We start from the raw sequence: 25,776 nt of genomic DNA, 5'->3' as shown, positions 1-25,776 counted from the left end.
GTTCCCTTTTTTAATAAAAAAGAAAAATAAAGAAACTTACAAAAGTTCAGAATGTGACTGTATATACAAATTAATTTGTGCTTTGAATGTAAAATGACTCATCCCCTTCATTATGATCTGTCATACAAAATTATCTACGAAACACACAACAATAGCTAACTAAGTAATTAACTGTAACTAAAACTGCATCTGATACCACAAAAGTAAATTCTATTATAAAAGTGGCAAAATATAACAAAATAAGCATACTTGTTGAAAAATAAATGAAAAAAGAGAAGTTTAGGTCTAAATATATACAGTAAATGACACAAACACCATACAATCTGCCACAAAGACATCAAATTCCATAAATAATAAACTGTAAATCAAACATAACACATAGTAGTCAGAAAGTCAATACATTGTGCATACCGAACTAAAAGGAGTTCATGGCAAAAGAAATGAAGTATTTGATGTTAACAACATTCAGAACAAGCTAAAAGACCCGAAATCAGTTTCAAACTAAAATAAAGGAACATCTAAGGAACATACATTTCCTCTTGTCAGAAACAGTAAGCAATTTGACCTGATGCATAAACATTTAACAACATAGCAAAAATACAAGAAGACGGTAATCAAACGTGTTGTATGGTAAAACAGTCCAGCATGCAACCTGTTGAAAAACTATTAATTCAGATTAAACAATGTGCTTATCGAGAAATATTTTCCAAAACAATAATACTAGCTGAAGAACTGAAAGCCACATAACTGGCTCAAGACGCTTAATTTTAATCATACAACATTTCCAGCATCTACTCGAACACACCTATACAAAAAAAAGGTGTAAAGGCAATCCAAAATTAATTTGTGAAATATAAAAAATTTGTATACACAGGCATTATTGAATTCATGGAACTTCTCCAACTAACTCCAAGTTATAATAATTAACATTTAATGACATTGTTTGTAACCACCCACATGGCTTGGTAATGGGATCATGTATATCTGGTATCACAGCTTACATAATCGTAAACCACTGCTAATAAAAGTGAATGCCAAAAACATAGTAGACATTCCAAATTACTTCATTAGTCTACAGCTGTAGATATGTTTACAGTGGAACATGAACAACACAAGTCCCCTAGAGCTAAGAACTACTTAAACCTAACTAACACAAGGACATCACACACATCCATGCCCGAGGCAAGATTCGAACCTGCGACTGTAGCAGTCGCGCGGTTCCAGACTGTAGCGCCCAGAACCGCTCGGCCACTCCAACCGGCCAAAAGCATCAGTTACCTGGTCGTAAATATCATGAGACACAACAACACAAGCACCTTATAACGTAAGGGGAAAAAATTGTGACAAACACCACAGTCGATGCATAAGCAAGCAGCATATATATCAGTGTTAAAAAGGACAACTAAAGTACCTTTGGACCAAGAAAACATGGAACAGGAAATAAAAATGGTGAAACGAATTGCAGTTGTCAATGACTATACTGCTTCTATGGTTTACACTTCATTAGACAAAGTGACGAAACACGTAGACACAAACCACAATACTGAAGCAAAAGTCAAAAATGAATTCATAGCTAGACTTCCATACATTGGCAATGTATCACAGAAGGTTGCAAATATTTTAGAAAACCACAAAGTAAAAATAATGTTATCTACATGTAATGAAGTAGAACAAAAACTAACACGTAACATTAAGTATAATTATGACAGATAAGAAATAACACGGCAGAAGAGGTGCATGTTCTAACTAGGACAAACACGTTGAGATTTCAACAACAGATATACAGAGCACATTAAAATCTACAGACACAAGAGACACACATTAGCAACAGACACACATTTACACAATGCAAGAGACACGTTTCGGAAAGTAGGGAAAAACATCAAAGTACTCCACCGACTAAATAACGACTAGAAATAAAGCTATAAGAAGAACTGGAGATATATTCACACTTCAATAAAATCTAAAATATAAAAAGAAAAAAGAAAATAAACGAAAAAGTCGAAAGTGAATCAGTAAAGTCCTTAGATGCAGTGAAGGTATACTTATATAAAAACAGGGACACGCAGAAACAAGTGCCGTCGAATATACAGGCAAATAATGCTGCATATTATTAACATTTATTTCCACTGTATGAAAGCATATTACAGTCTGTCAACGATTTACAGTGTTATCTCTGCTAACTACATGCGAAAACATCTTTGTAACTGTTTGTTATGTGTATGTCCTATATTCAATATGTGCTGTGTGTAGAAAATTTTGTGTGATGTTTAATACGTCTAAACTTGTACAGAAATCGGTATCAAGCAGATTATAAGCAGAAGATTTTATTCCAGATTTTCCGCCAAATCTGTATAAAGTCCGATGAACAGTTATAGAATTGCAAAATATTTATATTGCGATAAAGAACAAAGGAACGATAATGAACCTCTTACACAGAGTACATCACAAGTAAATAGCATAGAATACTGAAAACGAATTGGAAAATGGGAATCATTTCCCGAAATTCGTATTCGAAAAAAAATTGCCCAGACAAGCACGATTTCGTTTTTGGTTGCAAGGGTGACACCGCGCTGATTCTTTGAGTAACTGGGCGGAGACGGTGTTCGTAGCAAACGGCGATATCTCCGGGCTCCAGGCGATGGACACAGGACCTTCGCGGTGTTCCGAGTATGTAGTTCACTGCAGAGCGCGAGCGTCAGCTGTGGATGCAGCTCGGTGTCTTAAAGGTTGAAATGGAATATGTGATCCGCCAGTGTAGTGCGCGCAGTTGACACTTACTGGACGAGCTACCTAACTGTGAGCACCGCACATAAATGCATTTGACATTTGCCCATAGGTGTACTGCTTCGAGCGGGTACCATAAAATGTAACGTTGCCCTCACAGGTCATAGCACCGGAGGCAGCCACAAACATTTGTGCCCTCTCTAGGGGTAATGCAATTAGACAGAGTACGGCAAGAAAATGGTTTTCTCGTTATAAGTAGAATAGTTTTCACGTTAGCGACTCTCCACGATCAAGAAGAACTTCTGGGTTTGATGAGATTCATTTATACTCATTAATCCACAATGATCCGCGTCAGCGTACTCGATAAGCAGCAATTGTGATAAACTGTTAAAATTCCACCACTGTGCGACGTTTACAAGCAATGGGGAAGCTTCAAATATCTGGTGTATGGGTACCACATGTTCTCAGCCAAAAACACTAAAATCAGCGGGTGGTCATTTGAGAGTTTCTTCTTGTTCGACATCAATCCTCTATTGTTACTGGTAACTAGAATGGTGACTTTGTGCTAACTTACGAAAAAGATAGGAATGGTTGAGCGCAAACAATGCAGCAACTGCCTGTACAAAGACCTGTCCGCATCCACATCAGATAATGTTATGTATCTGCTGAAACAGGACTGCTACGGTCGCAGGTTCGAACCATGCCTCGGGCATGGATGTGTGTGATGTCCTTAGGTTAGTTAGGTGCAAGTAGTTCTAAGTTCTAGGGGACTGATGACCACAAATGTTAAGTCCCATAGTGCTCAGAGCCATTTGAACCATTTTTTTGCTGAAACAGTACGGTGTAGCCGCCCGCGGTGGCCGAGCGGTTCGAGGCGCTTCAGTCCAGAACCACGCGGCTGCTACGATCGCAGGTTCGAATCCTGCCTCGGGCATGGATGTGTGTGATGTCCTTAGGTTAGTTAGGTTTAAGTAGTTGTAAGTTCTAGGGGACTGATGACCTCTGATGTTAAGTCCCATAGTGGAGGAGGAGGAGGAGGAGATTACTGTTTAACGTCCCGTCGACAACGAGGTCATGAGAGACAGAGCACAAGCTCGGATTAGGGAAGGATGGGGAAGGAAATCGGCCGTGCCCTTTCTAAGGAACCATCCCGGCATTTGCCTGAAGCGATTTAGGGAAATCACGGAAAACCTAAATCAGGATGGCCGGACCCGGGATTGAAACATCGTCCTCCCGAATGCGAGTCCAGTGTGCTAACCACTGCGCCACCTCGCTCGGTGTGTCCCATAGTGGTCAGAGCCATAGGAAGTACGATGTACTGTACTACGAATTGCTTCCCCGAAGTGTAACCATCACTCCTGACATTTACTGTCAACAACTGAGACATCTTGCAAACGCAGCCCAAGAAAAACGACCAGGAAGACTGCGTGAAGTGATGTTACTCCACGGTATTCCCCGCCACAGTTCTGTAAGACCGACGAAAAAATCTATAACCAGCTGGGTTGGGAGGTCATTCTGCAACCACCTTATTCACCTGATCCTGTGACTTCGGATTTTTATCTCTTCCGGTCTCTATCGAACAACCTTCGATGAACTTCGTTTCTGGATGATAATGCGCTCCGAACATGTCTCGACCAGCTCTTCGCCTCAAACCCACGTGATTTCTGCAGTAGCGTAATCGAGATGTTACCCCAGCGCAGGCAGGCTTTGCGAATAGTGCAGGGGAATATATTATTGATGACTAAATTCTCCGAGACCTGTATCTATTACGTTTATTAAGGTCATGGAAAAATGCTACTATCTTTCCATCAGTCTGATACCTCTGGTTCCATAGAAGTCGGTGTAAAGTGTTTTGATGTACCGGGCAGCCTACATGCCGCAGGCTAACTTGAACGTTTAATGCGGCTAAACTTTTGAGAATCAGTCGTTATTAAAATCTATGTAAACTGAAGTTGTTGCATATTGTGCCATGTGGATAACGCTGCATTGTCTGAGGTGAGGTCTTCGGTGGTTAATTATGATCTAAAGTACGTATGCGGATGAGGACTGATTGTTTACTAGTCCACATTGTAATGAAACCGGATTAATATTCGTAGGAACCAGGTTTTGAGTAGTACTGTCCAGGATCCAAATCGGAAACAACGAAGTTTCGTTGTAAAGGTAATTTGTAATTTAATAATCGTCTAAAGTTTGTTAATGGTAACTCAATTCAATCAATTAAATCTCTCATTTCACCCTGCTGTCCAGAACCAACACAATCAATGGAAAGAAAATCGTAACTGGTAAGAGTAAAGTTGTTGTTGTCCAGAGACTGGTTTGATGCAGCTCTCCATGCTACTCTATCTTGTGCATGGCTACGCTCCATACAAATACTTTCAGAAAAGGCTTCCTGACTCTTACACCTATACTCGGTGTTAACAAATTTCTCTTCTTCAGAAACGCTTTCCTTGCCATTGCCAGTCTACATTTTATATCCTCTCTACTTCGACCGTCATCAGTTGTTTTGCTCCCCAAATAGCAAAACTCATTTACTACTTTAAACGTCTCATTACCTAATCTAATTCCCGCAGTATCACACAATTTAATTCGACTACATTCCGTTATCATGGAAATGGTTCAAATGGCTCTGAGCACTATGGGACTCAACTGCTGTGGTCATAAGTCCCCTAGAACTTAGAACTACTTAAACCTAACTAACCTAAGGACAGCACACAACACCCAGCCATCACGAGGCAGAGAAAATCTCTGACCCCGCCGGGAATCGAACCCGGGAACCCGGGCGTGGGAAGCGAGACGTTATCATCGTTTTGCCTTTGTTGATGTTTATCTATTATCCTTTAAAAACACTGTCCATTCCGTTCCGCTCCTCTTCCAGGTCCATAGCTGTCTCTGACAGAATTACAATGTCATCGGCGAACTTTAAACTTTTAATTCTTCTCCATGGATTTTAATTCCTACTCCGAATTTTTCTTTTGCTTCCTTTACTGCTTGCTCAATATACAGATTGAATAACACCGGGGAGAGGCCACAACCCTGTCCCACTCCCTTCTCGCCGGCCCTGGCGGCCGGACGGTTCTAGGCGCTACAGTCTGGAACCGCGCGACCGATACGGTCGCAGGTTCGAATCCAGCCTCGGGCATGGATGTGTGTGATGTCCTTAGGTTAGTTAGCTTTAAGTAGTTCTAAGTTCTAGGGCACTGTGACCTCTGATGTTAAGTCCCATAGTGCTAAGCCATTTGAAGTCCCTTCCCAACCGCTGATTCCCTTTCAAGCCCCTCGACTTATATAACTGCCATCTGATTTCTGTACATATTGTAAATAGCCTTTCGCTCACTGTATTGGACCCTGCCACCTTCAGGATTTGAAACAGGCAGTAAAGTTATCAAAAAATAAACCCATTTTTTTACTGTTGCAGGCTTTCACTGATCTTTTCTAACGGATCGAATCGAAAAATTGGATCACTATGTTATAAATAAATAAATATCGTGTGACTAGGACCTCCCATCGGGCATATCGGTCGCCGGTGCAAGTCTTTCGATTTGACGCGTCGAAATATTTAATGCTAGTTTCCCTTGGCCAAACCAAGTTGGAAACTGGCCTTAGCAACAGCCAGCGCTAGTAGTTCATTGTATTCTATAACTGCTAAATTTTAAACATCAGTACTTTGTGCCGCGCTTACAGATTGGAGTAAATATTGTGTATTTGCAGGTATGCAGGGTGTGCCAATATACGCAGCCGAACCGCGCGGCCTCCCCGAAGGCAAGATCCTTCCGCAGTACCTGAAGGAGCTGGGCTACGTCACGAGGGCCGTGGGCAAGTGGCACCTGGGCTACCACAGGGCCGACCTGACGCCCACCTATCGCGGCTTCGACTCCCACCTGGGCTACTGGAACGGCTTCGTCGGTTACTACGATTACATCCTGCAGGCCGGGGTAAGGAAACACATCTCCTTCTTGGCTTGTGCCTTCGTCTGCAGCATGGGCGCACTGTTGGCATGTTGTTGATGGATTTGTCATGATAAATTTAAGAGATAGATGGATGCCCTTCCTGTCACCAACCCATTACACTGCCCCCCCCCCCCCTCACAAACACCCCCAACGCTCAGGACGGATTGTGCGGATCCCAGCTGTCTGCGTGTGGTGTTACTCATGTTGGAAATTGAGTGAAAGCTTACGAACTGTTTGTGAATCGTGTAACTGAGTCATTACTTGGGTAACAGTCAAATGTTTACGTAGTAGGAAGTGGGAAACCGCTTACGAACTTATCCAGGCTGGGACGGACACTGACTACCGTGGTTAATTTGCCGGGAGGATTTGGCGCACATCATGGTTCCAGAAACGAGACTTTTACATGCACTGTTATCTGCGAGCGTAAAATAAAGAGAAGCATGATATGTAATAGTGTCTAGTGTGGTGTCACCGCCAGACACCACACTTGCTAGGTGGTAGCCTTTAAATCGGCCGCGGACCGTTAGTATACGTTGGACCCGCGTGTCGCCACTATCAGTGATTGCAGACCGAGCGCCGCCACACGGCTGGTCTAGAGAGACTTCCTAGCACTCGCCCCAGTTGTGCAACCGACTTTGCTAGCGATGGTTCACTGACAAAATACGCTCTCATTTGCCGAGACGATAGTTAGCATAGCCTTCAGCTACGTCATTTGCTACGACCTAGCAAGGCGTCATTACCAGTTACTATTGATATTATGAACAATGTACCGTCAAGGGCGACGTTCACCATTTATGGATTAAAGTATTTCACCAGCTACGGCCGTTTTTCTAAAGTCTAATTTCCTTGTCCTGTTCCAGACCTCACGCCAGCCCGCGTGAGTTTAAACGCGTGCCTTTCGGCTTCCTCTAGTAAACCGGTGTTGGCTCTCCTGCCAACCCACAACATCTAGCACCCTTGTGCAGTTTTTATAAAACAAAATATTTTATACACTTTCAGACAAGCAAGGCTCCATGTACCATCTTTCCTTCGTGTGCATGATGTAAGTTTGGATGCCTACCTTATGATGCGTGAAATATTTTCGTGTCAAATTTCATTTTGCCCACCCCACAGTTTCTGCGGAGGAGATGATTTTAGTCTGGATTTCGGATTTAATAATTGTTTATTTATGTATGTTTCTATTTCATTTTGAGAGATTTGTCCTTTCAGTCCGGCAATATCTAACTAGGTATCCGTAGACCAACCCGTTTGGGTGAGAAACTGTGATAGCACACCAAGGAGCATATGAAAATGTAACACGTAGATTCCAAATAAGCATTAGATTCCGTTCTACCTATATAGTTCATTGAAGTTCTGCTGATTTACGACACAAACAGTAGAATGAACAATCTACTTTCATCCCCATTGACGCGCTGGAAGACGTATCTACTCCTTAAAAACAACAGCAGAACCATTGAAGCGAGAGTGGCCCATTTCACGTGGACCGCTTAACACCCCTATGATTCTTTTCAGCTCTCGAACCGCTTTTATCGCTACTCAGTTCAGTTCGATACGGATTTACTACCAAAGGCAGCAGCTACTATATTTTAAATCTGATCTACATGGATGAAACAGCCCATACCATTGTGGAGCCAATACCAATTTGCACGGTGCCTTGTTGGCAACTTGGGTAGTCTGCTGCCACAGCCCATTGATGCTAAATTTCGCAGCATTGTTGTAACGGATAAGTTCATCGTACGTCCCACTGCGGTTATTTCACGCAGTACTGCTTGTCTGTCTTCTATCACTGAGAACACTACGGAAACAATTGGTGAGAAGTAATTCCTGAAATCTGGAATTCTCGGCACACTCTTAACACTGTGGATCTCGGAATATTGAATTACCTAAAGATTTCCCAAATGGAATATCCCATGCTCCAACTACCCAACTGCATTCCGCGTTCAGAGTCTGTTACATCCCGCCATGCGGCCATAATCACGTCGGAAAACTTTTCACATGAAACACTTCAGTTCAGCTCCACCAATCTACTGCCGTCTTATAACTTCCGTACGGGATCCTACCGCAATCTGCAAATCTCCATCTCGTTATTCCATGACTTTTGTGACCTCATTGTAATCGCATTTATGACCGACCTTTCTTTCTCACGAATTCCTCTCCTGTTGTAACCTCTTCCTCTTGGAGTAGCACTTTCACCGTATTATTTGTCGGATGCATTCTAATGTCTGTCTTTCCCTATAGTTTTTACACCCTACAGCTTCCTTTAGTACTCTGGTGGTTACCCCTGTTCTCTTCACACATATCCTATCACCCTGTCCCTTGCTCTTGTCAGTGTTTTTCGTGTGTTTCTTTCTTCGCCGATTCTCCTAAGAAACGTTTCATTCCTTTCTTTATCAGTCGACCTGATTTTCCACATTCTTCTGTAGCACCAAATTTCAGACACTTCCATTCTCTTTTGTTCCGGTTTGCCCACAGTCCATGAGCCTGGCTCATACAATGGTGAGCTCAAAATGCACATCCTCAGAAAATGTAGGTATGAAATTAGGGCCTTTGTTTGATACTAGTACATTTCTCTTGGTCAGGAATTCCCTCTTTCCCAGTGCTAGTCTATTTTTTTGTATCTTACTTGCTCTTCCGAATAGATACGACATCCGTAAGTATTTGGACCTCCAGCAAGGAACACAGCTGTTGCCGAAAGCCAAGGCATCGCGATAACATTCACCAGCAAAATGTCATCATATTTCAAACGTTAACTAAACTACAAAATCTTCAGCGCCATTTCCACATACACTGAGGTGGCAAAAGTCATGAAGTACCTCCTTATATTGTGTCGGACCTCCTTTTGTCCGGCGTAGCGCAGCAACTAGAAGAGGCATGGACTCAACAAATCGTGCCCTGACTAAAACTGAGCCGCGCTGTTTCTATAACCGTCCATAACTGCAGGATTTTGTGCACGAAATGTCCTCTCGATTACGTCCCATAAACGCTATACTGTATTCGTCTAGGGCAACCTGGGTAGCCAAATAATTCGCTCGAACTGTTCAGAATGTTCGTCAAATCAATTTCCAACAATTGTGGCCAGGTGACATGGCGCACTATCATCCATAAAAATTCCGTCGCTTTTTGGGATCGTGAAGTCCACGAATGGCTGCAAATGATCTCCAAGTAGCCGGGACCTAGTCCATTACTATAAACACAACCCTCACTCTTATGGAGCCACCAACAGTTTGAGCCAGCCAGGATGGCCGAGCGGTCCTAGGCGCAACAGTCTGGAACAGGGGGACAGCTACGCTCGCAGGTTTGAATCCTGCCTCGGGCATGGATGTGTGTGATGTCCTTGGTTAGTTATCTTTATGTTGTTCTACGTTCTAGGGGACTGATGACCTCAGAAGTTAAGTCCCATAGTGCTCAGAGCCATTTGAACTAAAAATATCATCCACACAATTCCAAAGACCGCAAGAGCCCAGAAGTGCAAGAATTATCGCACATTCAAGTAAACAGTTCATGCATCCAAGTTGCTGACAAGAATAATATGAGGAAGAGTCGAAAAGAACATTGAATATGTGTTAGGAAACGATTAGTTTGATTTTAGGAAAGGTAAAGGCATCAGAGAGGCACTTCAGATGTTGCGGTTGATAGTGAAAGCAAGACTAAAGAAAAATTAAGACACGTTCACAGTATTTGTGGACCTGGAAGAAGCGTTCGACAATGTACAGTAGTGCATGATTTTCGAAATTCTGAGGAAAATAGGGGTAAGCTATAGGGAGAGAGGGATAATGTTTAATATAAACAAGATCCAAAACTGAACAATAACAGTAAAAGACCTAGAACGAAATGTCCGTACTAAAAAGTGTGTCAGACAGGGATGTAGTCTTTCGCCCCTACTGTTGCTGCTACACATTGAAGAAGCAATGTTGCAAATAAAGTAAAGATTCAAGAGTGGAAGCAAAATTCAAAGTGAAAGGATATGAATGATAAGATTCGCTGATGACATTATTATCCTAAGTTAAATGCCAGGATAATTAAAGGATCTGCTAAATGGAATGAACAGTCTAATGAGTGCAAAATATGGACAGAGAGTAAGTCGAAAAAAGATGAAAGTACTGATAAGTAGCAGAGACGAGAACAGCCAGAAACTTAATATCAGGACTGTTAGTCACGAAGGAGATGAAATTAAGGAATTCTGCTACGTAGGCAACAAACTAACCCATAAGGATATAACAAGCAGACTAGCACTAACAGAAGGTCTTTCCTGGGGAAGAGAAGTCTGACTTCAAGAATAATGTAATAATTCCAATCCCAAAGAAAGCAAGTGTTGACAGATGTGAAAATTACCGAACTGTCAGTTTAATAAGTAACGAGTGCAAAATACTAAGGTGAATTCTTTACAGACGAATGGAAAAACTGGTAGAAGCCGACCTCTGGGAAGATCAGTTTGGATTCCGTGGAAATATTGGAACAGATGAGGCAGTACTGATCCTACTACTTCTTAGAATATAGATTAAGGAAAGGCAAAACCACATTTCTAGCACTTGTAGACTTAGAGAAAGCTTTTGACAATGTTGACTGGAATACTCTCTTCCAAATTCTGAACGTGGCAGGGGTAAAATACAGAGAGCGAAAGGCTATTTACAATTTGTATAGAAACTAGATGGCAGTTATAAGAGTCGAGGGACATGAAAGGGAAGCAGTGATTGGGAAGGAAGTGAGGCAGGGTTGTAGCCTATCCCCGATGTTATTCAATCTGTATATTGTGCAAGCAGTAAAGGAAACAAAGGAAATATTCGGAGTAGGTGTTAAAATCCATGGAGAAGAAATAAAAACTTTGAGGTTCGCCGATGACACTGTAATTCTGTCAGAGACAGTAAAGGACGTGGAAGAGCAGGTGAACGGAATGGACTGTGTCTTGAAAGGATATAAGATGAAAATTAACAAAAGCAAAACGAGGATAACGGAATGTAGTGGAATTAAGTCGGGTGATGCTGAGGGAATTAGATTAGGAAAAGAGACCCTTAAAGTAGTATATGAGGTTTTTTATTTGGGGAGCAAAGTAACTGATGATGGTCGAAGTAGAGAGGATATAAAATGTAGACTGGCAATGGCAGGGAAAGCTTTTCTGAAGAAGAGAAATTTGTTAACATCGTGTATAGATTTAAGTGTCAGGAAGTCGTTTCTCAAAGTATTTTTATGGAGTGTAGCCATGTATGGAAGTGAAACATGGACGATGAATAGTTTTGACAAGAAGAGAATAGAATCTTTCGAAATGCGGTGCTACAGAAGAATGCCGAAGATTAGATGGGTAGATCACATAACTAATGAGGAGGTACCGAATAGGGTTGAGGAGAAGAGGAATATGTGGCACAACTTGACCAGAAGAAGGGATCGGTTGATAGGACATGTTCTGAGGCATCAAGGCATCACCAATTTAGTATTGGAGGGCAGCGTGGAGGGTAAAAATCGTAGAGGGAGACCAAGAGATGAATACGCTAAGCAGATGTAGGTTGCAGTAGGTACTAGGAGATGAAGAAGCTTGCACAGGATAGAGTAGCATGGAGTGCTGTATCAAACCAGTCTCAGGACTGAAGACCACCACACCAACAACATTAGCCACTATCCTTATCGTTATTAATGTCACAACTATTGCCATTGATATTATTATTATTATTATTGTTATTAATGACACTGTTAGTGGCAGCAGATGCAATAATTCAAGTAATGCCACTATTAACTTTGTTGGTTCATATTCTGTATAATTTATTCATACTACCACTTCAGACATTCATATCATTTTAATACTAGTTGTCATATTAAAATTGTTATTTCTTAGGTAACTATACTGTAATAGGTACTGTATGTGTGAAACCCTGGTCCAATAAAAGAGAGGGCCTGATGGCCCGAATCAGATCAGTTACATAAATAAATAAAAATATTCTGCAATATAATTCATGTGACTTGGAACCATAACAAATCGGACTATCTGGGAATAGGAACTTCCTGGCAGATTAAAACTGTGTGCCGGACCAGGACTCGAACTCGGGACCTTTGCCTTTCGGGAGCAAAGTGCTCTACCAACTGTGCTACCCAAGCACGACTCACGCCCAGTCCTCACAGCTTTACTTCTGCCAGTACCTAGCGTCCTACCTTCCAAACTTTACAGAAGCTCTCCTGCGAACCTTGCAGAACTAGCACTCCTGAAAGAAAGGATACTGCGGAGACACGGCTTAGCCACAGCCTGGGGGATGTTTCTAGGATGAGATTTTCACTCTGCAGCGGAGTGTGCGCTGATATGGAACCTTCTGGCAGATTAAAACGGAGTGCCGGACCGAGACTCTAACTCGGGACCTTTGCCTTTCGCGGGCAAGTGCTCTACCAAAAATCTGCCAGGAAGTTCCATATCAGCGTACACTCCGCTGCAGAGTGAAAATCTCATTCTGGAAATATCTGGGAATACTGAACATATACATAAAAGGGCAGCACCAATGGTCACAGATTTGTATGTTCATTGGAGAATGTCAAGGATATTCTAAGGAAACTCAACTGGCAGACGCTTGAAGATCGAAGCCAGCTATCTCAGTAGAGTCACGCGACTGTGTATTCATACATCTCCGTGCACCTGTTGGTAGAACCTCAACGGGTACGACCTACGGCGCAACATGAGCACCGCGTGGGACCTCTCTGGGCGCTACGCCACCGACGTCTTCACAGAGGAGGCAGAACGGCTGATCGGGGACCACGACACCCGGAAGCCGCTCTTCCTCTACCTGGCGCACCTCGCAATGCACGCCGGGAATCCAGCGAGGCTGCTGGAAGCGCCGCAGGAGTACATCAGTCGCTTCGGCTACATCTCAGACCCGAACCGCCGGGTGTACGCAGGTGAGCTCGGTCTTGACCAACAGTGCCGCCTTCCAAATTTTCCTTCCACGCCTCATTTTCCAGCGACCATACGAGCGACCATACAGTGTCGAGATGAACTCCGCAATTCGGTCTTGAGGAGCACACGACGCTGACTAGCAGCTCTGACGTCCTCTAACCAACGGCGCATTGTGGGGTGAATGCACAGCCCTCCCAGTTCCTTAACTGGCCTCACTATGCGGTCTCCAGGGGAAAGTTTTTGATAGCGCCGAGGACTGTACCCAGGCCTTCTGTAGGGAATTTACACTGGTCGATCGCTTAGCAGCAGAGTTGGACACCGTTTTAAGGGGACCGCATCCTGCCTATATAACCCAGTTTAATTTAGGCGAGTATTTGACGCATTTCTGAAAAAAACTATTTGATGCAGGACCTTAATATTTTTACTGTATGTTTCATGATGCTAGTAGAGTCAGCTGTACTAATATCTACTTTATCCATTTTATAGTTTTTAAGAAATACCTTTTTTTTATTTATTAACAAAACATATTAAGTTTTTTCTGCAGAAAATATTTTTTTTGTGAACTCCCAAATGGGGGAATATTAATGAATGTCTACATCTACATCTACATCCATACTCCGCAAGCCACCTGACGGTGTGTGGCGGAGGGTACCTTGAGTACCTCTATTGGTTCTCCCTTCTATTCCAGTCTCGTATTGTTCGTGGAAAGAAGGATTGTCGGTATGCCTCTGTGTGGGCTCTAATCTCTCTGATTTTATCCTCATGGTCTCTTCGCGAGATATAGGTAGGAGGGAGCAGAATACTGCTTGACTCCTCGGTCAAGGTATGTTCTCGAAACTTTAACAAAAGCCCGTACTGAGCTACTGAGCGTCTCTCCTGCAGAGTCTTCCACTGGAGTTTATCTATTATCTCCGTAACACTTTCGCGATTACTAAATGATCCTGTAACGAGGCGCGCTGCTCTCCGTTGGACCTTCTCTATCTCTTCTATCAACCCTATCTGGTATGGATCCCACACTGCTGAGCAGTATTCAAGCAGTGGGCGAACAAGCGTACTGTAACCCACTTCATTTGTTTTCGGATTGCATTTCCTTAGAATTCTTCCAATGAATCTATGTCTGGCATCTGCTCTACCGACGGTCAACTTTATATGATCATTCCATTTTAAATCACTCCTAATGCGTACTCCCAGATAATTCACGGAATCAACTGCTTTCAGTTGCTGACTTGCTATATTGTAACTAAATGATAAGGCATCTTTCTTTCTATGTATTAGCAGCACATTACTCTTGTCAACATTGAGATTCAATTGCCATTCCCTGCACCATGCGCAATTCGTTGCAGATCCTCTTGCATTTCAGTACAATGTTCCATTGTTACAACCTCCGCAAAAAGCCTCAGTAAACTTCCGATGTCATCCACAAGGTCATTTATGTATATTCTGAATAGGAACGGTCCTACGACACTCCCCTGCGGCACACCTGAAATCACTCTTGCTTCGGAAGACTTCTCTCCATTGAGACTGACATGCTGTGTTGTGTTATCTTGGAACTCTTCAATCCAATCACACAATTAGTCTGATAGTCCATATGTTCTTACTTTGTTCATTAAACGACTGTGGGGAACTGTATCGAACACCTTGCGAAAGTCAAGAAACACGGCATCTACCTGGTGGCTTTTATCTTATGCACAGTCTCTGAAAATTTCATTCATTTATCTGATAGTTTCTGATATAGTGAGGCATATGTGCAGAAAATTTTAGTTTGCGGGAAATCGACTTTAAAGAAAAAACTTTTGAAATTTGTTACTTACAGTTAATTTAAACTCTTCTGCTGCATATGATGGCCCTTCTTTGGCCTGTAGCAGGTGTTCCAGCTTCTTTTTCACCTTCCTGGATGTTTGTCTTGCTTTCTTGTTCATATTAGATGCAGACCTGTCTGCATGGGCAATCGTTATTTTATCGCAATATAGCAGCCCAGTGATCATATTTTCACCAGGTTTAATTCCCAGCTTTTTGAGTACCCAAAACTTTCCCATATTACCACAACTCTATGTAATAACAGCATCATGAACCCCTAGTTTGATTGTACAAATACAGTTTTAGGAAGGCGGTTACAAATTATGCTGATGAAACATTCATTTGGGTTCTGTGTCTGCCCATGCAGACATTTCCTTAGAAGGTCAGGATGAGTCAAGTCTCTGAATATAGTTTTAACTGCGGTAATAACAGCAGCAGGAAGATAATGCTGGTGAGAATAAGATTCTCCAGTTGCCTCAGCCCTAATGTATATGCACCACGAATTTTCTGCTGATGGACACAGTCCGTGACATGGCTTATAATCAGTAGAGGACTTATCGAATATTTTGGCCCAAACATCTCCCTTCATTGCCTCCAGATTTTCTTTATGTCTCCTAATTGCCTGCCCATAGTATACCTGCAAGTTTTCGTTTTCAGTTTTGGTTAACCGACCTGTCCGATCAACAATTTTCCATCTTCTAACATTTTTCCTCTCAAATAAACAATTAGTTTTCACAGACTTGTTCCCAAACAATTTTGAACATGGCCTACACATTCTATTTTGCTAATAATGGCATCTCCATAAGGCTTAGAGTTCACCACATTCGTGTATGAAGAATTACAATTAGAAACATAATTGCCAGGCGACATAATCTCTTGTACAGAAAGCTTTCTAAACTAGTTTCCTCTAAATTGTCGTTTCTTGAAAATGCCTTTACGTTTCGTCATCTTCAATAAACACAACAAAAGACAGGTAAACAAGCACTGCAAACGTAAGTATAACAATTACTCGCAATCACACTTGAACAAAACTAACCGCGTGTTTGAAAGCGTGTTGTTCACAAACAGCAGAAGTAAAAGAATACCGACCGTTGCATTCCAAGGATAGCCAACACACTCGGCAGTAAAAAAAAAAGTCCCTTACGTGCAATGTAGGGGATATTAAGATCTAAAATATATGCAGAAACGTGGGTGACAGAAAAGTGGGCGTGGCACATAAACACACGTGGTAGGAAAATGCCCTTTAAATGCTCGAAAAAAAATTTTCAGCAAAATCCTTTTCAGAGAACTTAAATAAAACTTTAATCTATCGAAATATGATGAAAACCAAGAATCGATTGTTTTTGACCTGAATTACGGTGTGGTCCACTTATAAGAAAGAGATAAATTCGACAAACACATAATTACAAAGACTGTCTTTATCAGTGGTAATTATACAGTTAACATTTATGGTGGTTTGCTGATATTTATGGAAAATATTTCCAAAGTACTGCATACAGACAGCCATTGCTGACGGACTACTTGAAGATGACATGTATTCATTGTCTCGCTTTTTTTTAATTTTGAGATCTGGTAAGGCACAAACTTACGTTTCACATGAAAGTGACCAAACAGTGATATTACAAGTTGCATTTTACAAATAAATAATTATAACAGTCGAAATGGAAATCAGCATCATTCCTAGAGAATATCCCGTTCAGAGGAGAGGAAACAAGTGGAATAAATCGATAATCGTTAACTATTAGAAATGCACAAATCTCAATCAGTTCAGCGAAAACATTATTAATCCTATAAAGCTAACGATACGTAATATGTACATATAGTGGTACGTTACAAGTAATAATTCCATAACATCCGCACTGTATGTCCGGATCCCACTAGGTGCTTCAGGAATGCTGTAAGGAAGTGGGAACGGACGCTGCTAATCGCTGGAGTGGCAGTAACGGAGTCCACACGCAAGTTCATATCGCCAAATGTACTTATGGTCAGTGTCTGTAGAAAATCTACCTTCATGAAGAAAGCGCATCATTAGTATCAACGAGTGTGTGAGATTGTATACCCTGCTTGGGTGTTTTAGAGGTTAAAATTGCGTCAACAACCTACACGACCTTGGCTCATCAAACGAGACAGTATGTCAGAACTGCGCAAGGAGATAAAGACTGTATCAAAGACTGTAACAAAAAGATTATTACAGACAAACGTGCAGGAACAGCAAGGGCCTCTTTCGCAACATGGCCGAAGGATGTTCTGTTCTTACTGTCACTAGTCTAAGAAATGCGTGACAGCAGTGTACTGCGCTGTTTTTAATAAGCCAATATGCGGCGAACATTACAAAACGTGTGCGTTGATTGCCGCTTCTTTATATGCACAAACTGCAATTTCCATTACTAAGTTATGTTATATCTGAATGACAATTTGCACAAAATATGGTCCTCATTTTCAAATGACAATGTAAACATATGTAACTCTCTTGTGAATTGTTTGAAAACCGGCGTTGTACAATACGCATGCATGTATTAAAGGCTTAAAACCAATAATAAAGTTTCAATTATAATGTGTCGTAAATATAACACATTCAAAGATCTAAATGTACACTTTACATATCGTTAGTATTTAGGGCAGGTAAAGTGGGGTAGTCGGTATCGGTTAGGTGTCTATTCTGATGAGAAAAGACCTGCCACTGAACTGTTCACAGTAACTCACTCTCTGCTCAGCCTTTCTGTTCATAATGAATCCTACACGCATTATAAATTTTCTGCTGCTGATAGTCATCGGGGATTGGAATGCGGTTGTAGCAGTAGAGGAGAGATTTGTAGGAGAATGTGGGCTTTTGTAATAGAAATAGAAGACCAGAAAATTAAATGAGTTCTGCAAAAAATTTCAGCTAGTAATAACGAGAACTCTGTTCAAGAATCACAAAAGGGGGAGTTATACTTGCAAAAGGTCCGAAGATACGGGAAGATCTGTGTTAAATTACATCATGATCAGGCAGACATTCCGAAATCAGGCACTAGATTGTAAGGAGGATCCAGAAGCACACGTAGACTCGGATCATAATTTAGTAGTGCTGAAGAAGAGGCTGCGGTTTAAGAGACTAGTCAGCAAGAAATACTGCCCAAAGAAGCATTATACGGAAGTACTAAGGAACAAAGAGGTAATATGGAAGTTATCTGAGGCTACAGACACTGCGGTAAGGAATAGCTCAGTATGCAGTTCAGTTGAAGAGGAATGGACGTCTCTAAAAAGCACATTCATAGAAGTTGGAAAGAAAGCCATAGATACGAGGGAGGTAAGTGCGAAGGAACCGTAGATAACAAAAGAAATTCTTCAGTTGATTGTTGAAAGAAGGAATTTCAGAAACGTTCAGGGAAATTGAGGAATGCACATATATAACTCAATTCGGAATGAAATAGACAGGAAGTGCAGGGAAGCTATGGCGAAATGGCTGCGTGGAAATGTGCAGAAATCGAAAGGGAAATGGTTGTCGGAAAGACAGTCTCAAAGTACAGAAAAGTGAAAATAATCTTCGGTGAAATTAAAGGCAAGGGGGGTAACATTAAGAGTGCAATTGGAATTCGACTGTTAAATGTCGAGTAGAGAACGAATAGGTGAAAGAGTGCGTTGAAGGTCTCTATGATGGCCAGGACTTATTTGAGGAATTGACTCAAGGAGGAACAGGTGTCCATAGGTAAGAGATAGCGGTTCCAGTATTACAATCAGAATTTAAAACAGGTTTTGAAGACTAAAAATGAAATAAGGCAGACGGGATAGATAATATTCCATTGGAATTTCTAAAATTTTTGAAGCAGTGTCAACAAAACGACTATTCACGTTGATGTATAGAATGTATAAATCTGGCGATCTATCATCTAACCTCCCGAAAATTTCATCCACATAATTCCAAAGATAGCAAGAGTCCACAAGTGCAAATCATCTAAACAGTTCATGAATCCAACTTGCTGACAAGAATAATATAAAGAAGAGTGGAAAAGAACATTGAGTATGTGTCAGAAAATGATCAGCTTGGTTTTAGGAAAGGTAAAGGCACCAGAAAGGCACTTCAGACGTTGCGTTTGATAATGAAAGCAAGACTAAAGAAAATTTAAGACACGTTCACAGTATTTGTGGACCTGGAAGAGGCGTTCGACAATGTACAGTGGTGCATGATGTTAGAAATTCTGAGAAAATATGGGTAACCTATAGGGAGATAGGGGTAATATACAATATGTATAAGAACCAAGAGAGAACAATAACAGGGGAAGACCGAGAACGAAATGTTCGTACTGAAAAGGGTGTCAGACAGGGATACAGTTTTTCGTCCATTACAGTTGCTGATACACATTGAAGAAGCAATGTTGGAAATAAAATAATGATTCAAGAGTGGAAGCAAAATTCAAAGTGAAAGGATATGAATGATAAGGTTCGCTGATGACATTATTATCCAAAGTGGAATGGCAGGATAATTAAAGTATCTGCTAAATGGAATGAGCAGTCTAATGAGTGCAAAATATGGGCTGAGAGTATCGAATAGACAGAAATGAGAAGTAGCATAGACGAGAACAGGAAGAAACTGGATTGTTAGTCACGAAGGAGTTGAAATTAAGGAATTCTGCTACCTAGGCAGCAAACTAACCCATAAGGATATAAAAAGCACACTAGCACTAGAAGAACGACTTTCCTGGCCAAACGAAGAGTGGTAGTATCAAACGTAGACCTTAATTTGAGGAAGAAATTTCTGAGAATGTACGCCTGATGCCCAGCATTATATGCTAGTGAGATACGTACTATGGGGAATCCGGTACCGAAGAAACCAGAAGCATTTGAGATTTGGTGTTCCATAAGAGTGTTGAAAATTAGGTGGACTGATAAAGTAACGGGTGAGAAGGTTCTCCGCAGAGTATGTGAAGAGAGGAATATATGCAAAACACTGAAAGGAGAAGAGAAGGCACCCATGGGGAAAAAGATACAAGAGAGCAGACTAAGGTGATACGGACATTTACAGAGAAAAGGGGAAGAGTATATCGGAAACAGAGTTGAAGAAATGAAGATTGAAGGAGTGAGAAGGAGAGAAAGACCGAAGATGAGGCGGAAGGATAAGATATCCGGGAAACTAAGGGAGAAAGGATGTAAGATGGAAGAGGCAATGGATAGAGTACTATGGAGGAGAAGGATCCAGGAGAGCAACACCGACCCTATCTAACGTGGGACAAGGTGACGATAAAGAAGAAGAAGAAGAAGAAGAAAGACTGAAAGAAGAAGACACAGGAAGATAGGAAATCTGTTAAGACCTCAGGGAATAATTCCCATTATACTGGAGGGAGCTGTAGAGGGCAAAGTTGTAGAGGATGACAGAGACTAGAATACATCCAGCAAGTAACTAAGAAGGTACGTTTCAAGTGCTCTGAACGAAGAGGTTGGCACATGAGAGGAATTCGTGGCAGGCCACATCAAACCAATGAGAAGACTGATGACTTAAAAAAAGTGGGCTTGCTGTTCCAGGGTTAAAGAGCCTGGAAGCTGCTACTTTGCGGTTAGGTCATCGTCTACAGTAATCTCACAAACAGTAACAACGTTTCTAATGCAAAACTTGGACACAAAAAATATGTCGGCATATTCAGAAATTGTAAATACACGCGAAATACTTGTATGATGCAGTAGAACTGGCTAAGTAAATCATAATCAAAGAATACAATTTCAATTATGTCAACCCAGAGCTCGACTTCAGCATTTGAACTTCCAAACAAAATTGAAGCGAGACAAACAAATTCGAGGTACTAACACACAAAATGAAAACTTCTCTGTCTAACGAGCTCTACCTCTGAAACAAACAAAAAGTGTACATACGTTATGTAGAGTGTTGCATTAGAATTGGTGTATACTACATCTTGCTAAAATATTTAATCTTCCGCCTGCGACTCCGTGTGGATGTATTGTGGAGTATAAGCGTTACACGTGCACTGCTCAGTCGACACATTAAAATAGTGGCGACAGATCATGAGAGCATACGTACACGCAGGAAAAAAGACGCGCGACGAAGTAATTGTCAGAATGAGACCGAAACTGGTACGTATGATGTACATGTACGGACAAACAAATTATTACGGTTGCAGAATGATGGATGATTTGTGTAAGAGAAAGAGCTTCACAATTTGAGCAAGTCAGTAACACATTGATCCACCTCTGGCCCTTAAGCAAGCAGTTATTCGTCTCGTCATTGCGTTGATGGTGTAGATCGATGTCCTCTAGGGGGGTATCGTGCCAAATTCTCTCCAATTTGTGCGTTAGATCGTCAAAATCTCAAGATGGTCGGATGGCCCTACCCATAATCCTCCAATTGTTCTCGATTGGGAAGAGTTCAGGTGACCTTGCTGGGCTGGATAGGGTTTGGCAGCCTGAAGACAATCAGAACGGATTCTCGTCGTGTGCAGGCTGGCACTACCTTAATGAAATACAAGTCCAGTACGGCTTACCATGAAGGGCAACAAAACGGGGTGTAACATATCTTCGGCGTACCACTGTGCTGTAAGGGTGAAGCGGATAACAACCAAAGGGGCCCAACTACGAAATGGAATGGCACTCCAAATTATCACTCGTGGTTACCGGGCCGCACGGCGGGCAACATCCAGCGTCTCTAGACACGTCATCCCTGGTCATCAGTGGTCAGTCCGAAGCGTGACTCATCTCTGAAGACAGTTCTACTCCAGTCAATGAGACTGCAGGCCGAAGACATGTTTGGAGATGCCGGCGATACCAGCCTCACTATCGCCTACCTTACGGCGCTGCAAACAGTTTATACCGCTTGCCTTTGTGCTTGCGAAACACTGTCTTGACTAGTGAGGTCGTCAGATCTCTCTGCAACTGAGAACGTTTGGAGGATTGTGGCCTGGACCCTCTAATCATCTCCGTAATTTGACGATCTGACACTCCAACTGGACAGAATTTGGCATGATACCCGTCAGGAGGACATCGAACAACTCTGTCAATGAAGGCCAAGCCAAATAACTGCTTGCAAATGGGCCGCAAGGGCCACCGTGTTACTGAATTGCTCAATGTGTGAAGCTCATCCTCTTAAATTAATCATCCAATTTTTCTGAAATTATAAACGTTTGTTTGTCTGTACATGTACATCATATTTACCGATTTTCGTTCCATTCTGATTATTTCTTTGTGGTACGTCTTGTCTGTCTTAGAGCGTATGTGTCGAGAGCATATAAGTTAAGCAGGCCACAATATTAGCTACGCAGCCACTTTCACCAAAAGAAAAAAGCAGAGAATGCGTCGAGGCACCAGAGCAACCGTCCAACATGAAGCTCGAGGAGGGTCAGAGGCTGTTATCTACTGGGGTTTCAAGTTATTGCAGGCCGTACTAGCGGAGTTGCCTTACCATGTGTCATGAACACTATCACGGTACAAGTATACATGCATGTGTGTGTTTATCACAGGATAGTTATATATTTTTATTTTTATAATTATATATTTTATGATTTTGGTTAGGGTGTCTTTAAATATTGTGGGCTAGCATGAGACTTTTAATTAACTTATACCGCTACAACTCTCGTTCGAACATCGGCTTCCCCGAAGTACGTACAATATAATATTTTTTAAACACATCGCGCGACTCACTGCCTTCTAAAAATAGTTTGCGCAAGTGCTAATATTTAGAAAAGAAAATACGCGTATTCTTACGGAAACTGTAATTAATAATATCGGTCTCAGGGGCTACTGGTTATTTATGTACCCAACTACACAAAGATTAACTGAGATATTGCTGAGCTTATTGAATGGAATTATTTTCAATATTTCTTGTTCATTATTTGCAAGGAAAAACTGGAGAGTATCTCATCTGCCGTTAAGCCGCCAAAATGAAACATACTGAACTCATTCACTGCTGTGAATTTTAGTAAATGAAATCTGTCCCTACTCTTTTTAACTTTGAAATTAATGAAAGATCAAAATTGAGAAGTCTCTCGCATTTACATTTAATATTATCAGATCACATTTTAATTAAATAATACAGTCAGTGTAATGGCCGACTAAATCCTGCTAGGGGAGATGAGCACCCTACACTAGGAAGTTCTGTAAAAACTTGAATAATGACAATTAATGGTTGCGATCATGAGAGGTGACAAATAAGTCAATAATACACAGTTTCTAATAACAATTATAAGTATATTTTTCTAAATTAAAACGAAACTTACATTAAATATTACCCAGCGCTACAATGGCGGCCTACCTCTAGACGAAACAATAACAGGAGAGCTTTCAATAAAGCAACAGTCTGTCGTCATGTTCATTTTCATTACACTGATAAAAAGAATGTCCTTTTTTATATCACATCGCTGTTTGTGAATTTCGTTGGTATTATTTAACTTTTTTTAATGTTTCTTATACATCGCCCACACGTATACAGTCTTGAAATAATTTATAATTTACACGTGACACAAGCAAAAACCTTTTTTTTTCCTTTTCTCCAAATGTCCATTTATGTGACGTACCGTCACAACACCTCTTCCTGGCAATAAGCTTCGGATGTCCCCTCTCCTCATTCCTGTCATCCAATCAACAAACAGTTATAACAGGACACAGAGCCATTTTCAACTGGTTGGACAGGTACCAATTATATATAGGGTTTTTGGTTTTTAAACTGGATAACATTACTAATTAGTGCCTGGCGTAAATTTCTCTGGCTGAATGTTCGAGTTTGAGATTTCATTTGCGGATTATATGCACTTTTTCTTTATTTTCTGGATGACCTGATATAGCTGATTAATGAGGTGAGTAGATTTCGGAGTCGGAATGCTTGAGTTAGAGATTTTCATTGCGGGGACAGGGGTATATTTTTGATTGTTTTCCAGACTTTGTAGTGTGGCCAGTTAGTGCACTGCATAGATTTCTGAATCAGAACGTTTGGGTTCGAATTTCGGTTCCCGAAGTAGGCGAATATTTTCTTTAATTTTTAGAGTACGGAATAAGTCCAATGTTGCGTAGATTTCTGCGTCTTTGTGCTCTAGTTCGAGATATTTCGTCCGGACGTAGGTTTCATATATTCTCTCTTTTCCCGGCTGTGTCATATGGCCGATTAGATAGTGGGTTAAATTTCCACGTCAGATTTCTGGAGCTCAAGAATTCCATTCTTGCTGCTGGTGGAGTGTTCATTTCTTTTCTAGATCGCATGGTACAGTCTAATCTAGTGTCAGATAGGTTCTGCGTCTGAATGTTCACGTCTGGGATTTCCATTGAGGGTGAAGGCCTTTTAGTTTACAGATTCCACGATATGGACAATTAATGCATGGAGTCAACTGACCCGTCTGAATACTCTAGTTTAAGATTCCGATTCCATGAAGAGCTGTATTCCGTACTTAGTTTTCTGAACTGCGTGATATAGCCGATGAGTGGATGACGTGGATTTGTGCGTCCAAAGGCACGAGTTTGAGATTTCGATTCCGGTTGTAGATTTTATTTTTTACTGATATTCTTGAATGCGGTTACTGCATGGGGTACATTTCTGTTTCTGAATACTCTAATTAGAGATTTCGTGTCCGGGTGAATATTTTCTTCATTTTCTTTATTTTCTAAGCTGCGTGAGATGCTCGATTAGTGCCTGGGTAGATCTTCGCTTCTGAACTGTCGAGTTCGACGTTTCTTTTGTGGGTATAGGTGTATGTTTCTCGTAATGTCCTTTACTGCATGATATGGCCTGTTCGTGCATGCCGTAGGGTAACTTATTGCATCAGAACGTTGAATTTGGAGAATTCGATTCTGCGTGCAGCTGTAGTTTTTCCTTCTTTCTAGATGATATAATACGGCCGATTAGTGTGTCGGATAGCTATGTGCGATTTGTGTCAGATTATTCAACTTTGGGATTACGATTCTTGTTGTAAGTGTACTGTTTTCTTTATTTTCTAAGCTTTATCATATGGGTATTTAGAGTGAGGGGTAGATTTCTGTGTCTGAATTCGCCGAGTTCGAGATTTCTTTTGCGGGTGTAGGTGCATACTTTTCATAATGTTCCTTAGTGCATAGTATGAATATTACTATGTGGGGTAGATTTCTCGATCGTTATGCTCGAGTTCGAGAAATCAATTCCAGGTATAAGCAAAATTCTTATTTAGTTTCTAGACTACATGATAATAGCGATTGGAGTGTGGAGTAAATTTCTCGCGGGTGAACGGTTGAGCTATATTCCAGATGAAGGTGTTCGTGATTCCACATTTTTATACTGCATTATATCATCGATTTCTGCGTCAGAATTCACGAGTTCGATATTTCGATTCCGTGTGTAAGCATATATTTTTGTCTTTATTTTCTAGATTGCTTGATACAGCCGACTTCTTCATCAGGTGGATTTCTACGTCGGATTGGTCGAGTTCGTCATTGTGATTTCGAGTAGAACTGTATACTTTTATTAATTTTCTAGGCCGTATGATATGGACGAGA

At 41.3% G+C, this 25,776-nt stretch overlaps 1 protein-coding gene across 1 annotated transcript in view; it reads left to right on the top strand.

Annotated features, from left to right (window-relative positions):
• Window positions 1–25,776, top strand: part of LOC124606701 (arylsulfatase B-like) — a 132,542-nt gene that overhangs the window by 49,942 nt on the left and 56,824 nt on the right. The window contains exons 3-4 of the mRNA XM_047138727.1: window positions 6,436–6,659; window positions 13,295–13,544. Of these exons, the coding sequence (XP_046994683.1) occupies window positions 6,436–6,659; window positions 13,295–13,544 (474 nt within the window). The remainder of the gene's footprint in view (window positions 1–6,435; window positions 6,660–13,294; window positions 13,545–25,776) is intronic.

This window comes from Schistocerca americana, chromosome 3 (assembly GCF_021461395.2).
Source record: "Schistocerca americana isolate TAMUIC-IGC-003095 chromosome 3, iqSchAmer2.1, whole genome shotgun sequence".
Lineage (NCBI taxonomy): Eukaryota > Metazoa > Arthropoda > Insecta > Orthoptera > Acrididae > Schistocerca > Schistocerca americana.
The sequence above is the reverse complement of the archived record's forward strand: the minus strand, read 5'-3'. Positions and strand labels throughout refer to the sequence as shown.